Genomic DNA, 21,231 nt, shown 5'->3' on the forward strand with positions numbered 1-21,231 from the left:
TATTAATGGAAAAAAAAAAAAAGTACCAACAAAAGTACTGTTAAAGTAATGAATCGATAAGTGGGTTAGGGTTAATACCGTTTAATAATAATACTTTAATAATACTTGTCCCTACTCCTTCCTGTCATCTGTAGTGGTTGTTAAGCCCAATGAGACATACTGCTTGCGGTTTTGGGCTATGCAAAAATAAATTGTTGTTAACACATACCCTCTTGCTTTCCCTAATTCTCATCATTTATTCTCAGCCAGAGTCAGAAGCTTTCCTTCTCTGCTTCTTCTGAGTGATCCTTAAGACCCTCTTAGCCTTTGCTGACATGAAGCAAACATCTTTCAGGAAACAATTGGTTAACAAGGTCACAAAGCCACAGCAGCCACTCTGACTTGATAGGTTGTTGCTCTTCTGCCTTTCTCATGTCAGTGTATCATGACTACCACTTCTCATACGCCTTAGAAGCCCTGCTCTCAAGGCATGGTCAAATCAACGAACATGGTTCTCCACTGCTAACCACAGGACTATGTCGGGTTTCAGGTGTGGTGACTGTGAAGTCAGAAGAAAAACATAGCTGCTTGCCAATGTCTGTTGTCATTGACCAGTCTTTGGCTGAGTTCAGGACCAATGTCCTATCCTGTTGTGGGCAGCTTACTATGTCATGTCCTGTTAGTACAAAATTAACTTGTCTCTCAGTGTCCACATTTTTTGGGAAGCCTCGTGGTTTCACCAACATCTTCAGTGTCTGATCATGCCTCCATCTATAACAACTAAAAGGCCATCCGAAAGCCAAATAGGGCTTCAAGCCCGCATTTAGTATGTCTATGACTGAAGCAGGCATATGTCTTGTCTGAAAGTTCAGCTGAATATTCTCTGCCCTGGCTTCGCTGTGAAGAGGATGAGTGAGATGGATAGTCCCCTGCCCAAAGGCTGCCATTCAGTTGTATAATTGTATTATAAGCTAAAACTTCAACTCTGCATAATAGCTCTTTAAGATGTTCTTGACCAAGAAGTAACATGGAACACATGGCAGCACATGAACATGAAAGCACAAGAAAGAAATTCAGGGCAAACTAATTAACTGATGTGGGGCAAAAAGTCCAGCCATACAACATTACAGAAAATATGACTTGGCCATGTTTTGTAACTAATATTTATTCAATATTAAATGTGTTTCTCCTAATGGAAATGGTTTGCCTTCAATATTTTGTGCTTATGATAATTTTAAGGAAAAATTATTTTAAGATCACTTTTTTAAGTCACTTTTGACTGTTTTGACGTTGACCTAAATTTAGTTGATCAAGCAAGCACTCTCTAACTAATAAAAGAACATTATAACCATAAACATCCCTGTAATTGTACTTTTGTCACGTATATATATTTAAAGATAAATACTTTTGTACTTTTACCCAAGTGGTATTTTAATGGGGGGATTTATTTATAAGTAAAAAATCTCTTCTTTAAGTCAAGCATGCAACTTAATCCACCAATGACTGTGAAGGTCACTGTAATGCCTTTTATTTACTTTGACCCAGTTACTTGGTATCTTTATAAAAATACTATACTAATACACAAACAGACCTAGAAGTTGCTAAGATATACTTCGTTGAAGTGAAAGTGAAGTGATTGTCATTGTGAAACACTGCAGCACAGCACACGGTGAACGCAATGAAATGTGTCCTCTGCTTTTAATCACCCTTGGTGAGCAGTGGGCAGCCAAGACTTGCACAGGGACCTTCTAGTACTTTGTCATTTCAGCTATATTAGAAAGATGTTAAGACAGTACCTAGTAAAACGAGATAGAGTTTCTCCAGAACTTGGTGCTACATTTAACATTTAGGCAATTAAACAAAGAAACTGGGCTACATAAAGTGCAAACAACCTTTGTTGAATTAAATGATAAATCTTTTTGTGTGTGTGTGTGTGCTTAGAAATTTGGGATTTGGTTGTATGCCTAATAAGTTTCACAAACTGTATATCACACAACAAGAGATGTGTGCCTTGTTTCCAATATAAGTGGATCAGTCCAGTTAAAGAAAAGGGTTTCATATGCCACCAGCTCCTATTTGGACATTTTCAGCCAAGAATATTATACATCACTGTACAGTGTTGTTGAAAAGATGTATCATATTCATTTCAGCAGAGCCTTTACCCTTTTGCAATGTGTCAATCATAACCTTTGCAGCTGGTTTAACCAAAGTCTGCCCTAATGAATGACCAACATGAACTGCTATGCTTGTCACAATGACAAACTCTTTGCTTTGTACACCAAGTAGTATTGTACACATGTACACTAAGTAATGTTGAATTGAGCAATATCACAATACAGACTGTCCCACATTCATCTATGTAATTACCACTAAACAACTGATGAGGTACCCACCAATCTCTCAGCTCGGCTGGGTAATACCACACTGGCAAGGGGAATGCTAACAGGCAGCTTGCAGGGGTGCACAGTGCTCAGGGGGATGCTAATGGGAAGGGAAGTAATGATATCACTTCCTCCAGCCAGGTTCTTCTCTTTACAAGACTAAGCACAGAAGAAAATAAAATCACACATTAAGTAGACATTTATACAAACATCATGTAAAACATTGGGAATAACAGGAAGAGGTTATTCTGGGTTACACCCCCTCTCTCACACACACTGTGTAATTAAAACAAAGACAATTAATTGGTGGTGACAGTTTACCCGCTCTGCGCCTTTGTGTGTGCCAGTCTGCAAAGACTCTGCTGGGCTAGGTGAGGGACTGCCCTGCTTGCCTCGTAATGGAGGGTATGTTGCCAAATCCACCCTAGAACACAGCCATTAAATGAATAATACATCCTATAATACTTGAATTTTTAGATAGAGATATGCTAGGGCTGGGTGATAAAACAATACTTGTGTGTATTGTGATAGACACGTGACTGATATCAATAAAAAAATGTGTTAGATAAAACCTTCGATATTTTCTATTCTTCATCTGTGTCATGTCTGGTCCGCCTCGGTCACACCCCCGCCCGAGCCTGTTGCCTGAGTTTTAAACACGTGCAGCCCTGGACATGCAGTGATGACGTCATGTGTTGTGGCAGCAGAGCAGCCCAGCTGGTAGCATTTAACTGGGTTGCTTGGCTACCAGTCAATGTGTCTTATTCCAGTTAGGTGATTGCTTTTTTGCTGTGTGATAGGATATGTCTGTGTGATACGATTAGTTGTCTCTGTGTGTGTGTGTGTGGGGGTAGAAAAGGGACGTGGAGGCTTGGCCCCTTTTATTAAGCATTTTGCACCTTAAATGTTGAGAGATAAGTGTTCGTTGTGACTTGAGACTCATGTTGACATTTTAATTATTTGAGTTTTCCATAGTTTACATTAGTCTTAACTGAGGGGATTATGATCAGAGGAAGATTACGTTTAAAATAAAAATGTAATATATTTTTCTCCTGGTCCTTGTTTAAAATTGGGTAATAAAAATTCAATAATTATCGATATTGACTGATATGAAACACTGATATTGTTTTTTAGATACAGTTTTCACCCATATCGCCCAGCCCTAACAAATGCTCCACTAGTCTCACACAAAAATATACACCACACTGATAAGTTGTACTTAACTACAGCAAGATCTACTGGCTGTACAACCTCTTCAAACCATGCAGAAGGCTGCAGAATACAAGACTGGTCTACAGTCTTCAAAAAATCTCACACACTACAGTTATGATAAGAAACCTGCACTGGCTTCCAGTGACTGCATCATGGCCATTTTCAGTCATGACTCCTCAATGGTGAAACCAACTTACTATTGTCATTAGAATGTCTGAGTCCCTACCTATCTTCAAGCAATGACTAAAGACTCACCTTTTAAAGGAGAATCATCTGGACTAAATACCTCAACTTTTCCATTACAGAACAAGGTTTATTCTCCTGATTGTCCTTTTTGTGCAATTGTATGGATCTTTGCACTTTAATAGGACTTATGTAGCTATTCAGTAGATCAGCTGGCCTACAAAGCACTGATGTACATTGCTCAACTAAATGCTATTAATGAAAATGTATTTGAAACTTTGCTAGCATAGTCCTAAAAGTATAATATCCAAATGGTTTAAAAAGCAGCTGTGCAAAGAGTAATACTAACCTGTGAGGAACAGCCAGCCCCCTGAACAGAGCGGAATCCTGGTTGAGATGGCGCCGTAGTGCAATCTTTGCTGGAGAAAAGCGTGTGTAGTCAGGCTGGCCCAGCTGTCTGTTACGACTGTCACAGGTAGAGGGTATTATATCATTTTCAGGAAACAGGAAGATAGCATGACAGCAATTCATTCTTGGCTTCAGACCTCTCAAAGCAGGTCGATGCTGTGCTGTTGGACAGGTCAGGGCTCAAACTATTGAAGCCCACAGAAGTTGATCCCAGGCCCAGTTTGGCAGTTTCGGATTCCAGAGGAGGGCGGGGCTCCAGGCCTGGCAAATTCTTACAGTAGGGTGAGCTGTGGCCAGGACTATAGGACTTCAGCTGGAGAAGCTCCTGTTGTCTCTGGGTCTTCTCCAGCTCAACTATGCTGATCTGGAGAAGGGAGAGCAGATTTATAAAAAATGTATCACTTACCCTGAAAACATTACATAATGTAATTTCATGAATGCCACTAAGGACAGTAAACAATGAAAAGAGGAAATCATAACATGAGGTTAAATACAATTAAACTGAATTTTGGACATCTTAGCATATTAAAAGCTAATGCTAGCATGCGAACATCAACAATAGCTACGAGGAAGTGAAGCAATCATGCACTGGGTGAAATCTGGGTGTCACGATTCTGAAATTTCAAACTCGATATTGATACTAAGGATGGTACTCTACATTAAAAATATTTTAAAAAGTCAAAACACCATATTATACAAAGAAATCTGATAAACAAAAAAAAATGATAAATGAACACAAACACTTTTCCAAACATATTTGATATATATATATGTCTGGTCTACAACATTCTGACCATAACATGATACCTGGTATTCAAATACCACCTGCACATATCTCACTTTACTGTAATTGCCCATGCTGACTTTTAACTGTCTCCTGTCCGGTCTTTGCTTATTGTACACATATATATATATATATATATATATATATATATATATACACACACACACACACACACACACACACACACACACACATTCTAAACATTCAAGTCAAGACATATTAATGCAAAACTAAAAACTAAAAAAAACACTCCTCGCATCTCATGCCACAGAAGTGAAAAAACATTGGCATGCTGAGCAATTAGAGCTGTAATTGGGCCTAAAAAGTTAAACCTGACATAGCCCGACCCATCAAGTACCCAGTTTCTTTGTGCGTACTACGGACGCTATATTCCATTTCACCTCCTCAGTACAATTCACATCTTTCTTGCGATAATTAAAACAAATCACGTGACGACGGTAGACTCAAACTTAAATCAAATTAACAAGCAGCAAATCATACGAAAAGAATAGGTTTTATAGACCGGAAGTTCATATTTGCTGACTGATCATATACCATGCAAGCTTGACCAGATGCCGACTAAAGTGATTAAAATTGAGCCCAAACCCCACCCGAACTGAAATATTTCCAATACTCTAGCTTTTTACATTTTGTGAACACTGCCAGAATGCCAGTTTTCTTCTTCTTTTTTTTTTTTTACTAGCACGCAGTAAAGAAGCCGATGACGTGATTACTGTTTAATCATCTAGACAAGTCTAAAACCAGCCATGTTCGGGCAACAGAGGACTATTCTAACTCTACACAACTTATAAACTTAAATGACTTGCAAATGTGAAGTGAAGTGTGAAAGTGATTGATTGTCATTGTGACACAGCAGCACAGCATGCGGTGCACACAATGAAATTTGTCCTCTGCATTTAACCAATCACCCTTAGCGAGCAGTGGGCAACCATGACAGGTGCCCAGGGAGCAGTGTGTGGGGACGGTACTTTGCTCAGTGGCACCTCAGTGGCACCTCAGTGGCACCTCAGTGGCACCTCAGTGGCACCTCAGTGGCACCTCAGTGGCACCTTGGCGGATTCAAAAAGGCAACCTTCTGATTATGGGGCCGCTTCCTTAACCGCTAGGCAACCACTGCCCTATTATTACCCAAAACACTTCCTTTGATAGTCAACCATAGATGTTAGAGGCATAAAGTACCTGCAGCTCCAGGCAAAGCCGCTGTTTCTCGGAGATCTGTCTGCGTAGAGCCTGCTTCTCTTTTAGCAGGGTCTCCAAACACAAAGAGCCCCAATCCAACTTCAGCTCTTCACATCGAGACTTCAGCTATTATAAATTAAAAAAAAAAAAAAAAGTAAATCACATTTAGAGAGAACAATAACATACTCTATGTTACAGGATGTATATACAGGTCTCACCAGCAGAAGGCTGTGGTCACGCAGGTCAGCCATATCACACTCCAACTGCTTGGTTTGCTCCTTCAGCTGCCAGTTGTGGGCAGAGATCTCTTTCTGGGCCTGCAGCAAGTCCTCCAGCGTCAGAGCTTTCACACCCAGCTAAGCCAAAAACATGTTTGACAGACCAAATATCAAAACAAATATTATGGAACACAGATTAACAGCACAGTTAAAAGGCACATCAAAACAGGTTCATATCCAGGTGACGCACAATGATCTCTACATAATCTGAAAGTCAATCACCATCGGTGAGCAGTGGGCAGCCATGACAGGTGCTCGGGGAGCAGTGTGTGGGGATGATGCTTTGCTCCGTGGCACCTCAGTGGCACCTTGGGGGGTTCAGGATTCGAAACAGCAACCTTCTGAATATGGGTCCGTTCACTTACCCACTAGGCCACCACTGCCCCATTGTATATGTAAAATTGTATTTTACAACAAATATGTTAATTGTATATATTGTTGCATTCACAAAAAAAAAAAAAAAAAGTTTACTATCTAAAAGGAGTCTTGGGATGGAAACTTAATAAAGAGTACTTAATTGGCACCATCATGTTTTATATGGGCTCACATTGCCATATACAGTACAGACCAAAAGTTTGGACACACCTTCTCATTCAATGTGTTTTCTTTATTTTCATGACCATTTACATTGGTAGATTCTCACTGAAGGCATCAAAAATATGAATTAACACATGTAGAGTACACCCCTTTTTTAGTTTTAAAAAACTAAGGATAACCTATGTTTGTGAATTTCATAGTTATTTTTCATGTACATCACGAATGTTTCACAGAAAGGTTGATTAAATGGCCAGTAACCCAAAGGTTTTAAGCTTTGATCTAATAAAAGTATTGAGTTTGAATAAAAAACTTTTTTCTGAGGAATAACAGCCAATTGCTTGCTAATTTTAAGAGGATTTTCATGTTGCATTACACTCTATTGATAGTTATTTAAAAACACAAAAGTATGATTTATCCTTATTATATATTATATTACTCTATTAATCGATGGAGAAAATAAAAATAGACAGAATACTCTATTCCAAAACTATTCAATAGTTGCAGCCCTAGTGTCCAAACGTATGGCCTGTATGTGTTTCTTAGTGCTGGCATGTGATTACCATGTTCCAGCCTTAAACAAATGCCTCTTTATGACTTTGAAAGAAGGGGTCTAAGATTAGGGGCCAAAAATTTGAAGTATACTGAAGAAAGAAAAAAAAAAAAAAAAACAGGACTCAATCATCATAGAGGCTTGAAATGATTAATTTACTAATCAAAAGGCAAGCACTATTAGATTTGTACTCTATTGCATCCTATTGCTCTCAAATCTGAAACACCGAAGTTGCCTTACAAACACACATTTTCCTCACCTCCTCCAATTTGCTGTGAAAAAGCCCTTTTATCCTCACTTTATGTGACTGACATACACTCAGCAACTGTTCTGCTTGGCTTGACAGCTCAGTGTGCCTCAGCTATAGTACAGAAACAAAGCAGAGCAGTTAAGTTAATAAAACAATCAATAAAAGTGTGATTAGAAACATTGGACCTGAAGATATAGCCTTAAGGAAATACAATTTCCAGGCACTGGGGGAAATTATTTTGGCTTAGAAAGACAGACATAGAAAGTCAGTGGAAAGACTTTACCCGTTCCTGTTTGAGCAGTTGCTGCAGGTTGGTGTTGTACTGTGTGGTCTTCATATATGCCATGAATTGCAAGTACTGAACCTTGATATTATCTGAAAACAAACCAAAACCAGTTCAGACATTATCCAAAATACTTGAAGTATGAAGCTCTGGAAAAAGTAAGAGACTGCAGCACCATACGAAAGTACACTTTCTCAATGATTACATTTTAATTAAAATAATAATAGTCCTCATCCTTAAGACTTCTCCACTCAGGGGAGCATGATAGATTTGGCTAAAATTCCCTAATTATTTTTTTCTGGCTGATGTTTCAGCTGGTGCTTTCACTCTGTGGTAGTGGCTCAGGTAGTGCAGCTCATCCTGGGTGGCACACCAATTTGAGCTGCATCAAGAAGGTTTGCGGTGTCTGTCAACGTAGTGTTCACAGCATGGAGGTGCTACCAGGAGACAGGCCAGAACATCAGGAGATGTGGAGGAGGCCGTAGAAGAGCCCGACGTCCACACGCCCAACATTGTGCAGCACGTTTGGCATTTGCCAGAGAAAACCAAAATCAGCAAATGGTGCCCTGTGCTCTTCACAGAAGCACATGTGACAGAAGTGACATGGAGAAGCATGAGAAAAGTCTGGAGAAGCCGTGGAGAACAATCTGCTGCCTGCAACATCCTCCAGCATGTACAGCTTGGATTCAGAACAATGATTTAAAAAGTGTTAAATCTCACTAGACAACTGTTAAGATGTCATCTAAAAAACAAACTGAAACCTGAATGTGTGCGATAGACATGGTAGTCAGCATGTGAAAAATCTAAATGGATGTTGGACCAAAGGGACCTCCAGGCCTCATAGCAAAACCTGGTCCTGGGCCTAAGACCTGGGGCCAGAGAATCCTCTGTCCTCCTTAACTCCACCAGTTCACGTAGGGTGAAAACCCCACAAATGAAAGAAAACCAAAAAGAGGGAAAAGTGCATCCAAACAGAGAAAACTAACCAGAAGAAGAAAGGTACATCCAGAGGCCAAACTGGGGAAGATCCACAACCAAGTTTTCACCATAAACAAGCCAGCTTCCTCCAGCTTCTTTTAAGGCCCAGCTTGCAGGCCTGAAAACCTGAAAGCAAGCTGGTGCCCCCTTGTGGATGGGATGTGATTGTGAAAGTGTTCTGTCTAGCAAGGTGTATACTCCACATCCTAACAGGTGCACTCAGCTCAATAAAAAGCAGTACATACAATGTCTCTTTCAGGTTATATTCATTCAGCAGATGTTCTCATACAAAGTGACTTATCACAGTCACATTAGTGACTGTAATTAGTGATAACCCACTAGGCTACTGCCACCAAACACACACAACCTTGACTGTGATTGTGGCTTTGGCTGGTATCTTTTTTGGGGTGGTGGCTAGGAGAAGCTTACCCAGCAGTTGTTGTAATCCAGGTGGTGTGGGGCAAAGGAGAAACTGACTTGAGGTGTAATGCTGCACTTTGGGAGGTAATTGGTAGAATGGGCTTTGAGGTGACCTGTATACTTCTGCAAAAAAACAGCAGATCAAGAACAAAAAATTGGCAGAAAAGTTTGTGCAAATAATTCAAGATACACTGATCAGTAATAACATGACCATAATATCTAAGGTTTTTGCAATTATTATTTTTGTTCATTTCTATTCATCCTTACATAAGTATAATATTTAATATCAGTTTTAGAATTTTCAAATATTGACAGGTGCTTATCATAGGCAATTTAGAAGCAAGCCAAACATCAGAGCACTGCTGTCTAAATACATCAATACCTTTGGAGTTTGATTCTTTACCCAGGGGGGGTGCTGCACAGAGTGTTTTGGCATGCAGGAGCTCCAGGGCACTCTGGCTTTTTTTGTTCTTGCGCTGAGCAGTAACAGCAGTGGTTGAGGTTGTGGCCTTTTTGGGACGTCCCCTCTTTCTGCTGTTCAGCTTTCGGCCTTTAGGAATAAGGCGTGCACGCCGTGGTTTCGACAGCGGCTTCACCACACCCAGCAGACCTGGTCTGTCATCTTCGCCACATGAGTCCTTCCAGCACATGCCATGCAAGAAGAAAAAAAAAAAAAACCCAGACTCACACAAACGACATTGTTCATTCTTGACCATTCCAAAAGAGTAACAGGACTGTACATTTTGTTCATGTGCAGGTTTCAATAATGTCAACCTGATGTCCATTATTAATTTTTATTTTTTAAATAACAGATGTGTTCTGAAATAAGTCAAATAGTTTTGCAATTCAGACCTGATGTCATTAATAGCATGTAAAAAACATGACTGCTGACAGCTTACCTTCTGTTCCTTGGCCTTGGTTGGGGTGGTGGTATTGCTCTTGGTGTCCTTTTGCTGCCGTCGCCGTGCTGCCTCTTGTTCCTCCTGTAGAGAAAAAAAAAAAAACAGCAATAACCAATGTAACATGAGCAAGTGTCAGTGTCAACAATACAAGTCTAAACAGGAGAGCCCTGTAACCAACCTTTAAGTACAGCATTTGCTCTGATATATATATTTAAGTCAAGCTAACATCAAACAGACAACTTACCCTGAGTTTAGGATTTTTGAGACTAGAAAAATAGTTTTCAAGCTGCAAAACAAAATAATAAAATTAGCTTGAATATAGAGGAATGAAGAAAAGAAAATGGGAAAAAAAAAAAAAAACTTACTATGGTACGATCAATTGTATGAAGGTAATATGAAACTGGCTTTCCTGTCCAAGAAACTGACCCCCTCAGAGGAGAAAGCTCGACCACTCGCATTATTGTGCCAATGTCTGATCACAGAAAATACCAGTTACAAAATCTAATTGAGTCAATATAAAAACCAAACATAAGTACTGAATGAATCAAAGACTTACCGCTTAAGTTGCGACTGTTTATTCTGAAGTTCAAAGGTGCAAATGGTTTTGAGGAGACAATTTTTCCACCTACAAATTGATTGAAGACAGCATACAAGTATAGAATCAGCTATCTCCAGGTGAAAAAAAAAAAAAACTAAGAACGGAAAGCCCCTTGTTTCAAATTCTTTTGTAGAGGAATATGAGAAAATGAAACAATCCACTTCCTATTGGGAGGCGCTAATGGATGAGAGTGTATCATAACTGTCTTGGCAATATAATGATAATTGATATCACCATAACATTGCTTGGTAATTGTCTGGCATTAAAATTCTGGTTAAATAGTAGGGCCTGTGGTGACAAAGAGTCTCTGATCCCAATGATGTATTGATAACATAATGTGAAGTAAACATAGAAAAATGGATGGGATTAATCATGATGAACCAAGATATTGAACTGAATAAGTGAAGGTTCATACCTCTAATGTGATCCCAACTCACAAACACATTATTGAGGTAGCTGTGCACAGGATGTATGAGTTGTATTCATTAAAAAAAAATCTTCTCTGCATGCAACTACTGGATTTCTCAAGTAACTGGATGTTACAAGTCACACCACATTAATGAAGACTAGAAAACAAAAGTTACTAGTTATGTTACTCCAATTCTATGAGTACAGGCTCCGCCCTCCCAACAGATATTCCCAAGAACACCGGTGGTTATCAATGTACTCCCAGCTGGGCCTAATGAAACCAGATAAGCCCAATAGTAGATGGAAAGAGATAAAAGTGAGCAGTACTGGCTGCAACACACAGCAACCACTGTCCCATGAACAAAAAAAAAAAAAAACGTCACAGGTGATAACCAACCGTCTGTTATCTTGAAGCATCATGTGACTGCAAAAGATGGCAATATCTGAGTGGCCATGAGCTACATTCCCTGACTGCTAGTACCACTGCTCAATATGTGCCACAGATCTAGCTGTCATAGCCAGAGTAAAAGTGCAGGGCAACACCTATGAAGACGCTTCACAGATGTGTTAACAGCGTCTTACCACTGGCTGGAACTGCACAGCAGACACATAATTGGTTTGTCTGAGGGTCCTCGTTGGTTCCACATACTGCACAAGAGCCTGCACTGGATACAGGGTATGCAACTGCTTGTCATTCGCTCCCCCATGTGGAGGGGTGGAATGCCCGAAGCGAAATGACCCTCGATCTAAAAAGCATCACCTTTGACAAGACACTGTGAACGGCAGATATTGCTGCTGTAAACACCTTCAGTGTTGCTGCAGTGCTTTTTAATCAGCTTGCAATGTTGCCTCACGATCATGGAAGTGGTGGCCTAGCGGTTAAGGAAGCGGCCCTGTAATCAGAAGTTTGTTGGTTCAAATCCCGATCTACCATGGTGCCATTGAGCAAAGCACCGTCCCCACACACTGCTCCCCGGGCGCCTGTCATGGCTGCCCACTGCTCACTAAGGGTGATGGGTTAAAAGCAGTGGACACATTTCTTCTCACTTCCAGCAAGAAGGGTCAATCCAATTATGTTATATATATATATATATATATACACACACACACACACACACACACACACACGCACGCACGCACGCACGCACTCATTCCCCTGAGATAAATTTAGATACATTTAGATAATACATCTATAAAGGTGTAAAATACTCTTCCTGATCAGTAACACGGTCAGGATTTGTATGATCCACAGTAAATATAAGAACCACAGGTTCTCATGAAATTGTATTGGAAATACATGCGGGTCATGTTTGACCCACTAATGGAAGATTGGGGAAGTAATACAAATATTTTTATTATATATATATATATATATATATATATATATATATATATATATATATATATATATATATCTATATATATATCTATATATATATATATATATATATATATATATATATATATATATAGCAAAAAGGGTATCTATTGATTCTAAGTGCATTGTTTCATTGTTTTTATTAACATATACTAAGCAAACATTATTGCTGTGCCTCCACCAGCTCCAGTAACTAGAGCTGAGCTGAAAGTGAGATGAAGAGGAGGAAGCAAACAGTGAAGGAAAATATTTAAAAAATGAAACAATATAGAGGTCATGTGTTTCTTACTGTTACTATACTGTTCAAAAAAAAAAAAAAAAAAAAAAAACGAGCAGGCTGATAGCTCCGACCCACCACATAAAACAGCTTTCATATCTGTCAAAAACTGCAGCAAAACGCTAATCAAAAATGCTATAAAACAGACCTACATAAACACAAGAACATACCGTACAAAACAAAACCAAAAAAAAAAAAAAAAAAAACCTAAATCGAGGTTTAAGATTAAACCATGGTTCTGGATGCTTGACGGCAAAATGAACCTGGTAAGGCAATTGCACTGGCCACCCAAGAGTGTTGCATTACCAAATACAATACTTTGTTTTATTTTTGTAGAGAAAATTTTTCCTTCATCCAAGAATAGGTTAAGACAGTTCTGTTGTGTCTGAATTGAAGCAGCGCTAATTAGCTTGGATTTGGCAAAACAGATCTCTACATCGTCTGCAAAATAGTGGAAAGAGATATCGTATTTCCAGAATATTGATTCTAGTTGCAGTTAAATGTAAAAGAAAAGAAGAAATGACTAATAGAACCCTGAGGCTCTCCACAGCTAAGAGGTAATGCTGTTGAGACCTAGATAAATGGAGAGGATCAGGTAGGACAAATTAGATTACATTAAATTAGATTCATCTTTATAGTCACTACACATGTACAAGTACAGAGCAACGAAATGCAGTTTAGGTCTAACCAGAAGTGCAATAAGCAGCAAGTGCAGGATAAAGGTAAGACCTGAATCAATCAAGTGCAGTACCTGTTATGTTTTGCTTACACCGGGAAGAAACAAGGGCAATGTTCAAACAAAAAAAAAGTTTGGGTTTTGCCATTCTTCTGGGCACACCCTATCAAAACATTGTGTGGACCAACACAACCCCTTCATGGAAACCGCATATGACTTTCGCGGTGCCCTTTTACACACGTGGACAAAATTGTTGGTACCCTTCAGTAAATGAAAGAAAAACTCAAAATGGTCACAAAAATAACTTGAATCTGACTAAAGTAATAATAAATAAAAATTCTATGAAATTTAACTAATAAAAGTCAGACATTGCTTTTCAACCATGCTTCAAAAGAATTATTAAAAAAAATAAACTCATGAAACAGGCCTGGACAAAAATTACGGTACCCCTAACTTAATATTTTGTTGCACAACCTTTTGAGGCAATCACTGCAATCAAACGATTCCTGTAATGGTCTGACTTTCATTGGTTAAATTTAATAGAATTTTTATTTATTATTACTTTTGTCAGATTAAAGTTAAAGAACTGTCCACACACCCATTCCATAATGGACTTTTACTAGTCAATATTACTACCTGAAATTTCTGTAATTTTTAGCACTACTTATAATCTGTTGCCCTGTATTTTGTCCTGTTTGTACTGTGATAATTGTATGCACCATGATCTCAGAAGAAAGTCTAACACTTACACACGCACATGCATGCACATTGCACAAAACAATACAAAAATATACATATACATTACAATTACAAATACATTTTTTTTCTTTGTCTAGCACTTAATCTCCGAGCATGCTCTTTGCTGACAAGTTAGGCCTTATCAGGGCTCTTGGTTTTGTAAACTCAAAATTCTATAGAAATCGAATGAGAATTGCTGGTGTCTTCCTCTTGTAAGTCGCTTTGGATAAAATCGTCTGCTAAATAAAATAAAGTAAAGGAATGACGTCTTGTTTCCCTATGTACTAGAAAGATGTTTGAAACGGCAATAAATCCTACATGATCACTGTGTGCTTATATTTGTAAAATTATCAATCATTTTCCACACTCTTAGAGGTTTAATAAATAACAAAAGTTTTCAGAAGTCCTAGGTTACAATGTAGTAATTTTAGACAAGGAATGTGGCATTGTGTGAACAAGCTGTAAGGTTTCAAAAGGAATATATCTGTAGACTAAAAGAATATCAGCGAGGTGACAATCAACTGCTTCAATATGCAAGGTTTGTTGAGTAGTTGTAAAAAGTGGACAGAAATAGTTTGAGCTATGATTGAAGATAAAACATGAACACACAGCTCACTAAAGTGAGTTGTCTAAATTAAAATTTCTACAGTTGTCAGTTGATTAACATGCTAATCACTGATTATTTTCAAATATGTGAACATTCAGTTACATTTTGGTTACTTCCTGTGTGGGGTCAGATCTATGACATGGATATAGAATTCAACCTAAACCAAGACAATACCTACATAAATTAGGGCCAATTCAGATTATGCATTGCGCATTTGAATTGTTTCCAAATGGAGATACACAGCTAATGCTCAAACAAATGAGCAGCGTATTCATATAGACTAGAGTGACACTCACCTTCCTTCATGTTTGCAAAGCGTTCCTTTAGCTGGTGATCAACCTCGGGCCCAAACGCGAAATTATTCACAAAAATAATACTGCAGAGACCAGAGAAAATTAATGATTAGAAATAACTTAGGTTAAACCACTGCTATTGACTTAATCTGATGAAAAGGTTAAAAGATAAGGTCAGCCCACCTTGTGTTGGCTATTCTTTCTTTCCACTCTTCTGACAGAAAGTCACCCCTTTCAAGCTAAACAAATATCATCAGAACATTAGTAATTCATTTCTATCAGAATTTCAGAAAAAAATATGGTCCTCCTTTAGGGGCAGATACCAAAACCCAGCATTAAATGGGCTATGAGGATGAATTATACTTAAGTCCAATGTAGAGCTGCAAGATATAAATGCTATGCGATGGCCAATGGGAGAGATGCTGATTATACCCGCCTACCGCAGAAATATCCACACCTTGCGAGAATGGCAAAGTTGCATGAGGTATACGTTTGGCGAGAACATGGCTGTGTATGGCAGTTCCCACAGATGTTTAAAAAGTCCTAAAATCAAGTTTCCCAAAAATGTCTAAAAAAAATAATGCAGATGGTTTGGCCACAGGCAAATCAAAGAGACGGATAATACGAATGGTAACAAAAGAGCCCAGAAAAACTTCTAAAGAGATCCAAGGTGAACTTCAAGCTCAAGGAACATCAGTGTCAGATCGCACTATCCGTCGTTTGAGCCAAAGTGGACTTCATGGGAGACGACCAAGGAGGACACCATTGTTGAAAACAAATCATAAAAAAGCCAAACTACATGTGGACAAGCCACAAAGATTCTGGGAGAATGTCCTATGGACAGATGAGACAAAAATGTAACTTTTTGCCAAGACACAGACACAAACCCTTTAATCAGACCATCAGTTACTGATTAAGATATCAATCTATGACTCTTTCTTGCTATTCCCTATCCAGAAGCGTGCTCCCTCTTTCAGACCCTGTGTGTGAGGGGCAGAGTGGTATAGGACTATCACAGCGCGCGCACACACACACACACACACACACACACACACACACACACACACACAAACAAACACTAGTGAAGTTAAGTGTTAATGGTGGATAGAATTAAGAACTTAAAAGTGCGACTGTACTTGCAAAGTTTCCCTTCTGATATTTCACATAATCAGAAGCAGAACAGGTATTCACTTTTCAGTTCAACTATTGTTGCAGCAGATATGTTGTGTACATTTGCTACCAAAAGTTGAGAATGATGCAAATACTGGTTTTCACAAAGTTTGCTGCTTCGTTTTTTAGATCTTATTGTATGTTTCAAGACCTCTGCAATTAGCCCTGGCATGCTGTCAGTCAAATTCTGGGCCAAATCCTGAATGATGGCAACCCATTCCTTCATGATCAGTGCTTGGAGTTTGTCGGAATTAGTGGATTTTTGTTTGTCCACCCGCCTCTTGAGGATTGTCCACAAGTCCTCAATTCGATTATGGTTTGTGAACTTTCTGGCCATGGACCAAAATTTTTATGTTTTGTTCCCCAAGCCACTAATACCTTTGGCCTTATGGCACAGTGCTCAATCATGCTGGAAAAAGCATTGTTCTCCAAACTTGCTGTATTCATGGCTGTGTTCTTATCCAAAATTGTGAGTGAGCCCACTCCCTTGGATGAGAAGCAGCCCCACACAAGAATGATCTCATGATGCTTTACTGTTGGCACAAGACAGGACTGATGAGAAGAAAGAGAAGAAAGTGAAGTGATTGTCACTTGTGATACACTGCAGCACAGCACACGGTGCACACAGTGAAATTTGTCCTCTGTATTGAACCATCACGCTTGGTGAGCAGTGTATGGGGACTGTGCTTTGTTTAGTGGCACCTTGGCGGATCGGGATTCAAACCGGCAACCTTCTGATTACGGGGCCACTTCCTTAACTGCTAGGCCACCACTGCCCCACAGCGATGGTAGCGCTCACCTTTTCTTCTCCGGACAATTTTTCCAGATGCCCTAAACAATCAGAAGGGGCTTCATCAGAGAAAATGTCTTTACCCCAGTCCTCAGCGGTCCAATTCCTGTACTTCTTGCAGAATATCAATCTCTCCTTTCTTGGAGAGAAGTGGCTTCTTGACACAAAGTCCTCCTCCAGAAGTCTTCTCCTCACTGTGCTTGCAGATGCACTCACACCTGCCTGCTGCCATTCCTGAGCAGGCTCTGCACTGGTGGCACCCCGATCCTGCAGCTGAATTATCTTTAAGAGACTGTCCTGGAGCTTGCTGGACTTTCTTGGGCACTCTGAAGCCTTCTTCACAACACTTGAAATTCTCTCCTTGAAGTTTTTAATGATTCCATAAATGATTTTTTATTTGCAATCTTAGTAGCAGCAATATCCTTGCCTGTGCAGCCCTTTATAAGTAGCACAATGATAATGATGATCAAATTTAGTTTTTTTGTTGGGAAAAGGCAAAGATGGACTTTGCAATTAATCCACGGGGCAGTGCTGGCCTCACCAGGCAGTGGTGGCCTAGCGATTAAGGAAGCAGCCCCATAATCAGAATGTTGCCGCCAAGGTGCCACTGAGCAAAGTACAGTCCCCATACACTGCTTCCCGGGCGCCTGTCATGGATACCCACTGCTCACCAAGGTTAAAAGCAGTTAAAAGGGTTAAAAGCAGAGGACACATTTTGTTGTGTGCACCGTGTGCTGTGACAATCACTTCACTTTCATCTGATCACTCTTCGTAACATTCTGGAGTATACGCAAATTGCCATAATAAAAACTGAAGCAGCAAACTTTGTAAAAACTAGTATTTGTGCCATTCTCAAAACTTTTGACCATGACTATATGCTCACTGCCTAGAGTTATACCGATTATTTTATTTTGCCGTGCTGTAAAAATCAATTTGCATTAAAATAGTATAAGCATATAATGCATTCCTTTGACAAGTTGATTGCTTATTAACTTGTATATTGACAAAAGCAAAGTTAATTATGTTTTAATGTAATAAGCATTTCTTCAAAAACCATGCACTAATAATAACTGGTTAAAACTTACAGTGTATTCTCCATGCTTCTTCCCGTACCACTTCATCCACTTCTTAAACTCTCGGTCCATTGACTGGATGAAAAGAAAATTGTTTTTGTTGTTAGTAAATCAATTTTAAACATAAATCTCTCTCAAATCGTGCAATGTACTAATCTAAGTGGTTTATTAAGTAGCGCATCGAGAGCTCTGAGAAGGACATCTCAGCCACTTGTTTTTGTACAGCTCAGAGGCGGTGTGGACAATCAAGTTTAAAAAACATTTTTCAGGAACGAATCAGAAAAAACATGCCTGCCTAATCTCGCGCTCATCTTGCTCTGTGACCTGAAGTACAGGACACAACATAATATTATGTCAGAGAACATCATTTTACGCAGCAGTGTATGTGCGCGTATATATGTGTGGCAGGAGCCTCCAGTCTCTTCATATCACCTCGGCTCAAGGTTTTCCAAAATCCCTTCAGCCTGCAAGCAAGGCTCAGTTTTCCAACATTAACAACAAAGTTTAAAATAGATCATAAGAGCATATTTACATATATATACAAATTTTCTGTCGGGAGCGTACAAAGCACATACAGTGGTGTGAAAAACGATTTGCCCCCTTCCTGATTTCTTATTCTTTTGCATGTTTGTCACACAAAATGTTTCTGATCATCAAACACATTTAACTATTGTAATACAACTGATGTTGTATTACATAATTTTTCATTCATTTTTATACAAATGTTTCATACAACAAAAAATTCCATCAAATGTTCCATAAGTTTTTATAGAAGTTTACAGTCAAGTGCATGGGCAGTGGGTCATGTAGGAGCTTTCACTTTCCTAGCTAACTTGATCTGATCATACGTCAAATAACATTGTTGGTAAGCAAATATTCATATTTATCCCAATCCCCAAGAATGGGTGACTTATACAGTGCCTATAAAGCCCGCTTGGCTTTTTACCTATTTTGTTTCATTCCAACATGTAAGTGAAATGTTTTTAATCTTTATTCTGCATAAAATAAAAACTAGTGAATAATTAGTGAAATAAAGTCCACCTGTGTGCAATCAAGTGGTTTAAGGGGAAATATATAATCATGTTGGAATAACCTAGTCTAAACGTTGGCAACCTTTAATACTCCAAAAGCCATTTGGATGCGGTTTCCACAAAAGAGAAAGTACCAGGAGCTGCACATTGTTTGTGTCATATAAAATGAAGATAACACTACATGAATGTAGTATTTGTATTAAAGTAAAATGTAATGTATTAAAAAACACTGACAGAACACAGTTGTTTTTACTAGGACGAACATGCGTGTAGAAGACGGTGAATGTTTAATCAATCACCCTAAAAACCGGGCCAGACACATTTAGGGAAAAGAGATGTGGTCACCATAACTAATTCATTTTGATTCCATGTTTTATGGTAACAAAACATGAAAAATGAGGTGAGGGGTGAATACTTTTTAAAGGCACTGTACTTTGAGTATGTGATGAAGGGTTTTTACCTCTGCATAAGTAGCTGGAATGTCTGCCTTTTCCACACCATAGTAGTGTCTACAATTTGTTGCTGCTGCAACCTGTAGCACTACCTGGCCCACTCCTGTAATAAAAACACGCATAAGGACAACTATAACGTGGTTCACCACCTCAAAACAAAGAATTTTCTTGATCTACAACTACAACGGTGGTCTTACAAAATTGCCCTTCTCCCTATAAACTAGACATACTATTTATGTAATGAAGGATTGCTTTTCTTAACATGATTTAAACCACCTTCTAATTACAATTCCATACAAAAACAAGCAATCAGAAAAAAGTGAGTGTCATTGTGACACACTGCCATCAGCCTTAGTGAGCAGAGAGGAGCCATGAAAGGCCCCAGGGGACCAGTGTGTGGACGGTACTGTGATTAGTTCAGGATTTGAACCAGCAACCTTCTGATTATGTAAATGTTTAGATGTTTAGCTTTTGAGGATATTTTGGTCAGTTTGTCAGTTGGACTTCTCCAACCCTACAACCGTAGGACTTATCATTATATCATATCCAACCCTGCACTGACACCATTTGCAGGCTCACTCTACCCTGGAAGGGGGTCCCTCTCTGTATCACTCCTTCCCAAGGTTTCTTCCTCTCTTTTTTTTCTCTCTCCTAGAGTTTTTTTTGTGTGTGGAGTTTTTCCTTGTGTGCAGAAGGGTCAAGTGTGGGGGGTGTCAACTGTAGGGCCTGTCAAAGCCCATTGAGACATACTGTATGTGATTTTGGGCTATATAAGAAATAAATGTTGTAAAAAATGTGTTGTATCAAAAAATGATTAACAAGTAACCAAATACTAAGTGAGCAAACAAAAGGAAAATCTGAATCAAGTGCAGGTACTTAGTAGGATAATATTCTATTGGAATCGTAATTAGATAACGTCCAGCAGGGTCATCAACTCCTAACTGCCAGATAACAGTGGGACCCAGGTACACTAGTCTACTGGCTAGAGAAGTAGTCTTCATGGAAGAGTTGCAGCCAAAAAGCTATACCTCCAAAGCTACTCAACTATCCATAGAAACAGAGGAACTGTGCTGCCTGGTCTGAATGTCTACAGGGAACAGTGTAGAATGGTAGAGGTTCTTCTCAGAACCCTCATATGACCATCACTGAGTCTGTCTGGGATTATATGAAGAAATAGATGGATTTTTAAAAGCCTACGGGAACAGAAGATCTGTGGTTAAAACCTATTGTGCACTGTGCCCCCTGGTGTAGACATTACAAAAAATAATTCTACAGCATTTGGTATTGTTCTCACTACCTGCAAACAAGTTGTGTGAAGCAAATGGGGAAAAATCCATTGAATGAATCTCTGTCTACAAAAGCAGGCACAACTTCACACAGCTCATCAGCAATATC

The 21,231-nt window shown here is 39.1% G+C and overlaps 1 protein-coding gene across 1 annotated transcript in view; it reads right to left on the bottom strand.

Moving 5' to 3' along the window:
• dot1l (DOT1-like histone H3K79 methyltransferase) overlaps positions 1 to 21,231 on the bottom strand; it is a 43,014-nt gene that overhangs the window by 14,587 nt on the left and 7,196 nt on the right. Inside the window, exons 6-23 of the mRNA XM_028962106.1 lie at positions 19,845 to 19,939; positions 18,366 to 18,428; positions 15,504 to 15,559; positions 15,324 to 15,403; positions 10,902 to 10,970; positions 10,711 to 10,817; positions 10,590 to 10,631; positions 10,343 to 10,426; positions 9,826 to 10,081; positions 9,453 to 9,566; positions 8,046 to 8,137; positions 7,772 to 7,873; positions 6,366 to 6,503; positions 6,148 to 6,273; positions 4,301 to 4,527; positions 4,105 to 4,221; positions 2,682 to 2,784; positions 2,373 to 2,519 (exon numbers count right to left, since the gene is read on the bottom strand). Coding sequence (XP_028817939.1) covers positions 2,373 to 2,519; positions 2,682 to 2,784; positions 4,105 to 4,221; positions 4,301 to 4,527; positions 6,148 to 6,273; positions 6,366 to 6,503; positions 7,772 to 7,873; positions 8,046 to 8,137; positions 9,453 to 9,566; positions 9,826 to 10,081; positions 10,343 to 10,426; positions 10,590 to 10,631; positions 10,711 to 10,817; positions 10,902 to 10,970; positions 15,324 to 15,403; positions 15,504 to 15,559; positions 18,366 to 18,428; positions 19,845 to 19,939 — 2,018 coding nt within the window. The remainder of the gene's footprint in view (positions 1 to 2,372; positions 2,520 to 2,681; positions 2,785 to 4,104; positions 4,222 to 4,300; positions 4,528 to 6,147; positions 6,274 to 6,365; positions 6,504 to 7,771; positions 7,874 to 8,045; positions 8,138 to 9,452; positions 9,567 to 9,825; positions 10,082 to 10,342; positions 10,427 to 10,589; positions 10,632 to 10,710; positions 10,818 to 10,901; positions 10,971 to 15,323; positions 15,404 to 15,503; positions 15,560 to 18,365; positions 18,429 to 19,844; positions 19,940 to 21,231) is intronic.

This window comes from Denticeps clupeoides, chromosome 19 (assembly GCF_900700375.1).
Source record: "Denticeps clupeoides chromosome 19, fDenClu1.1, whole genome shotgun sequence".
NCBI classification, from domain to species: Eukaryota; Metazoa; Chordata; class Actinopteri; order Clupeiformes; family Denticipitidae; genus Denticeps; species Denticeps clupeoides.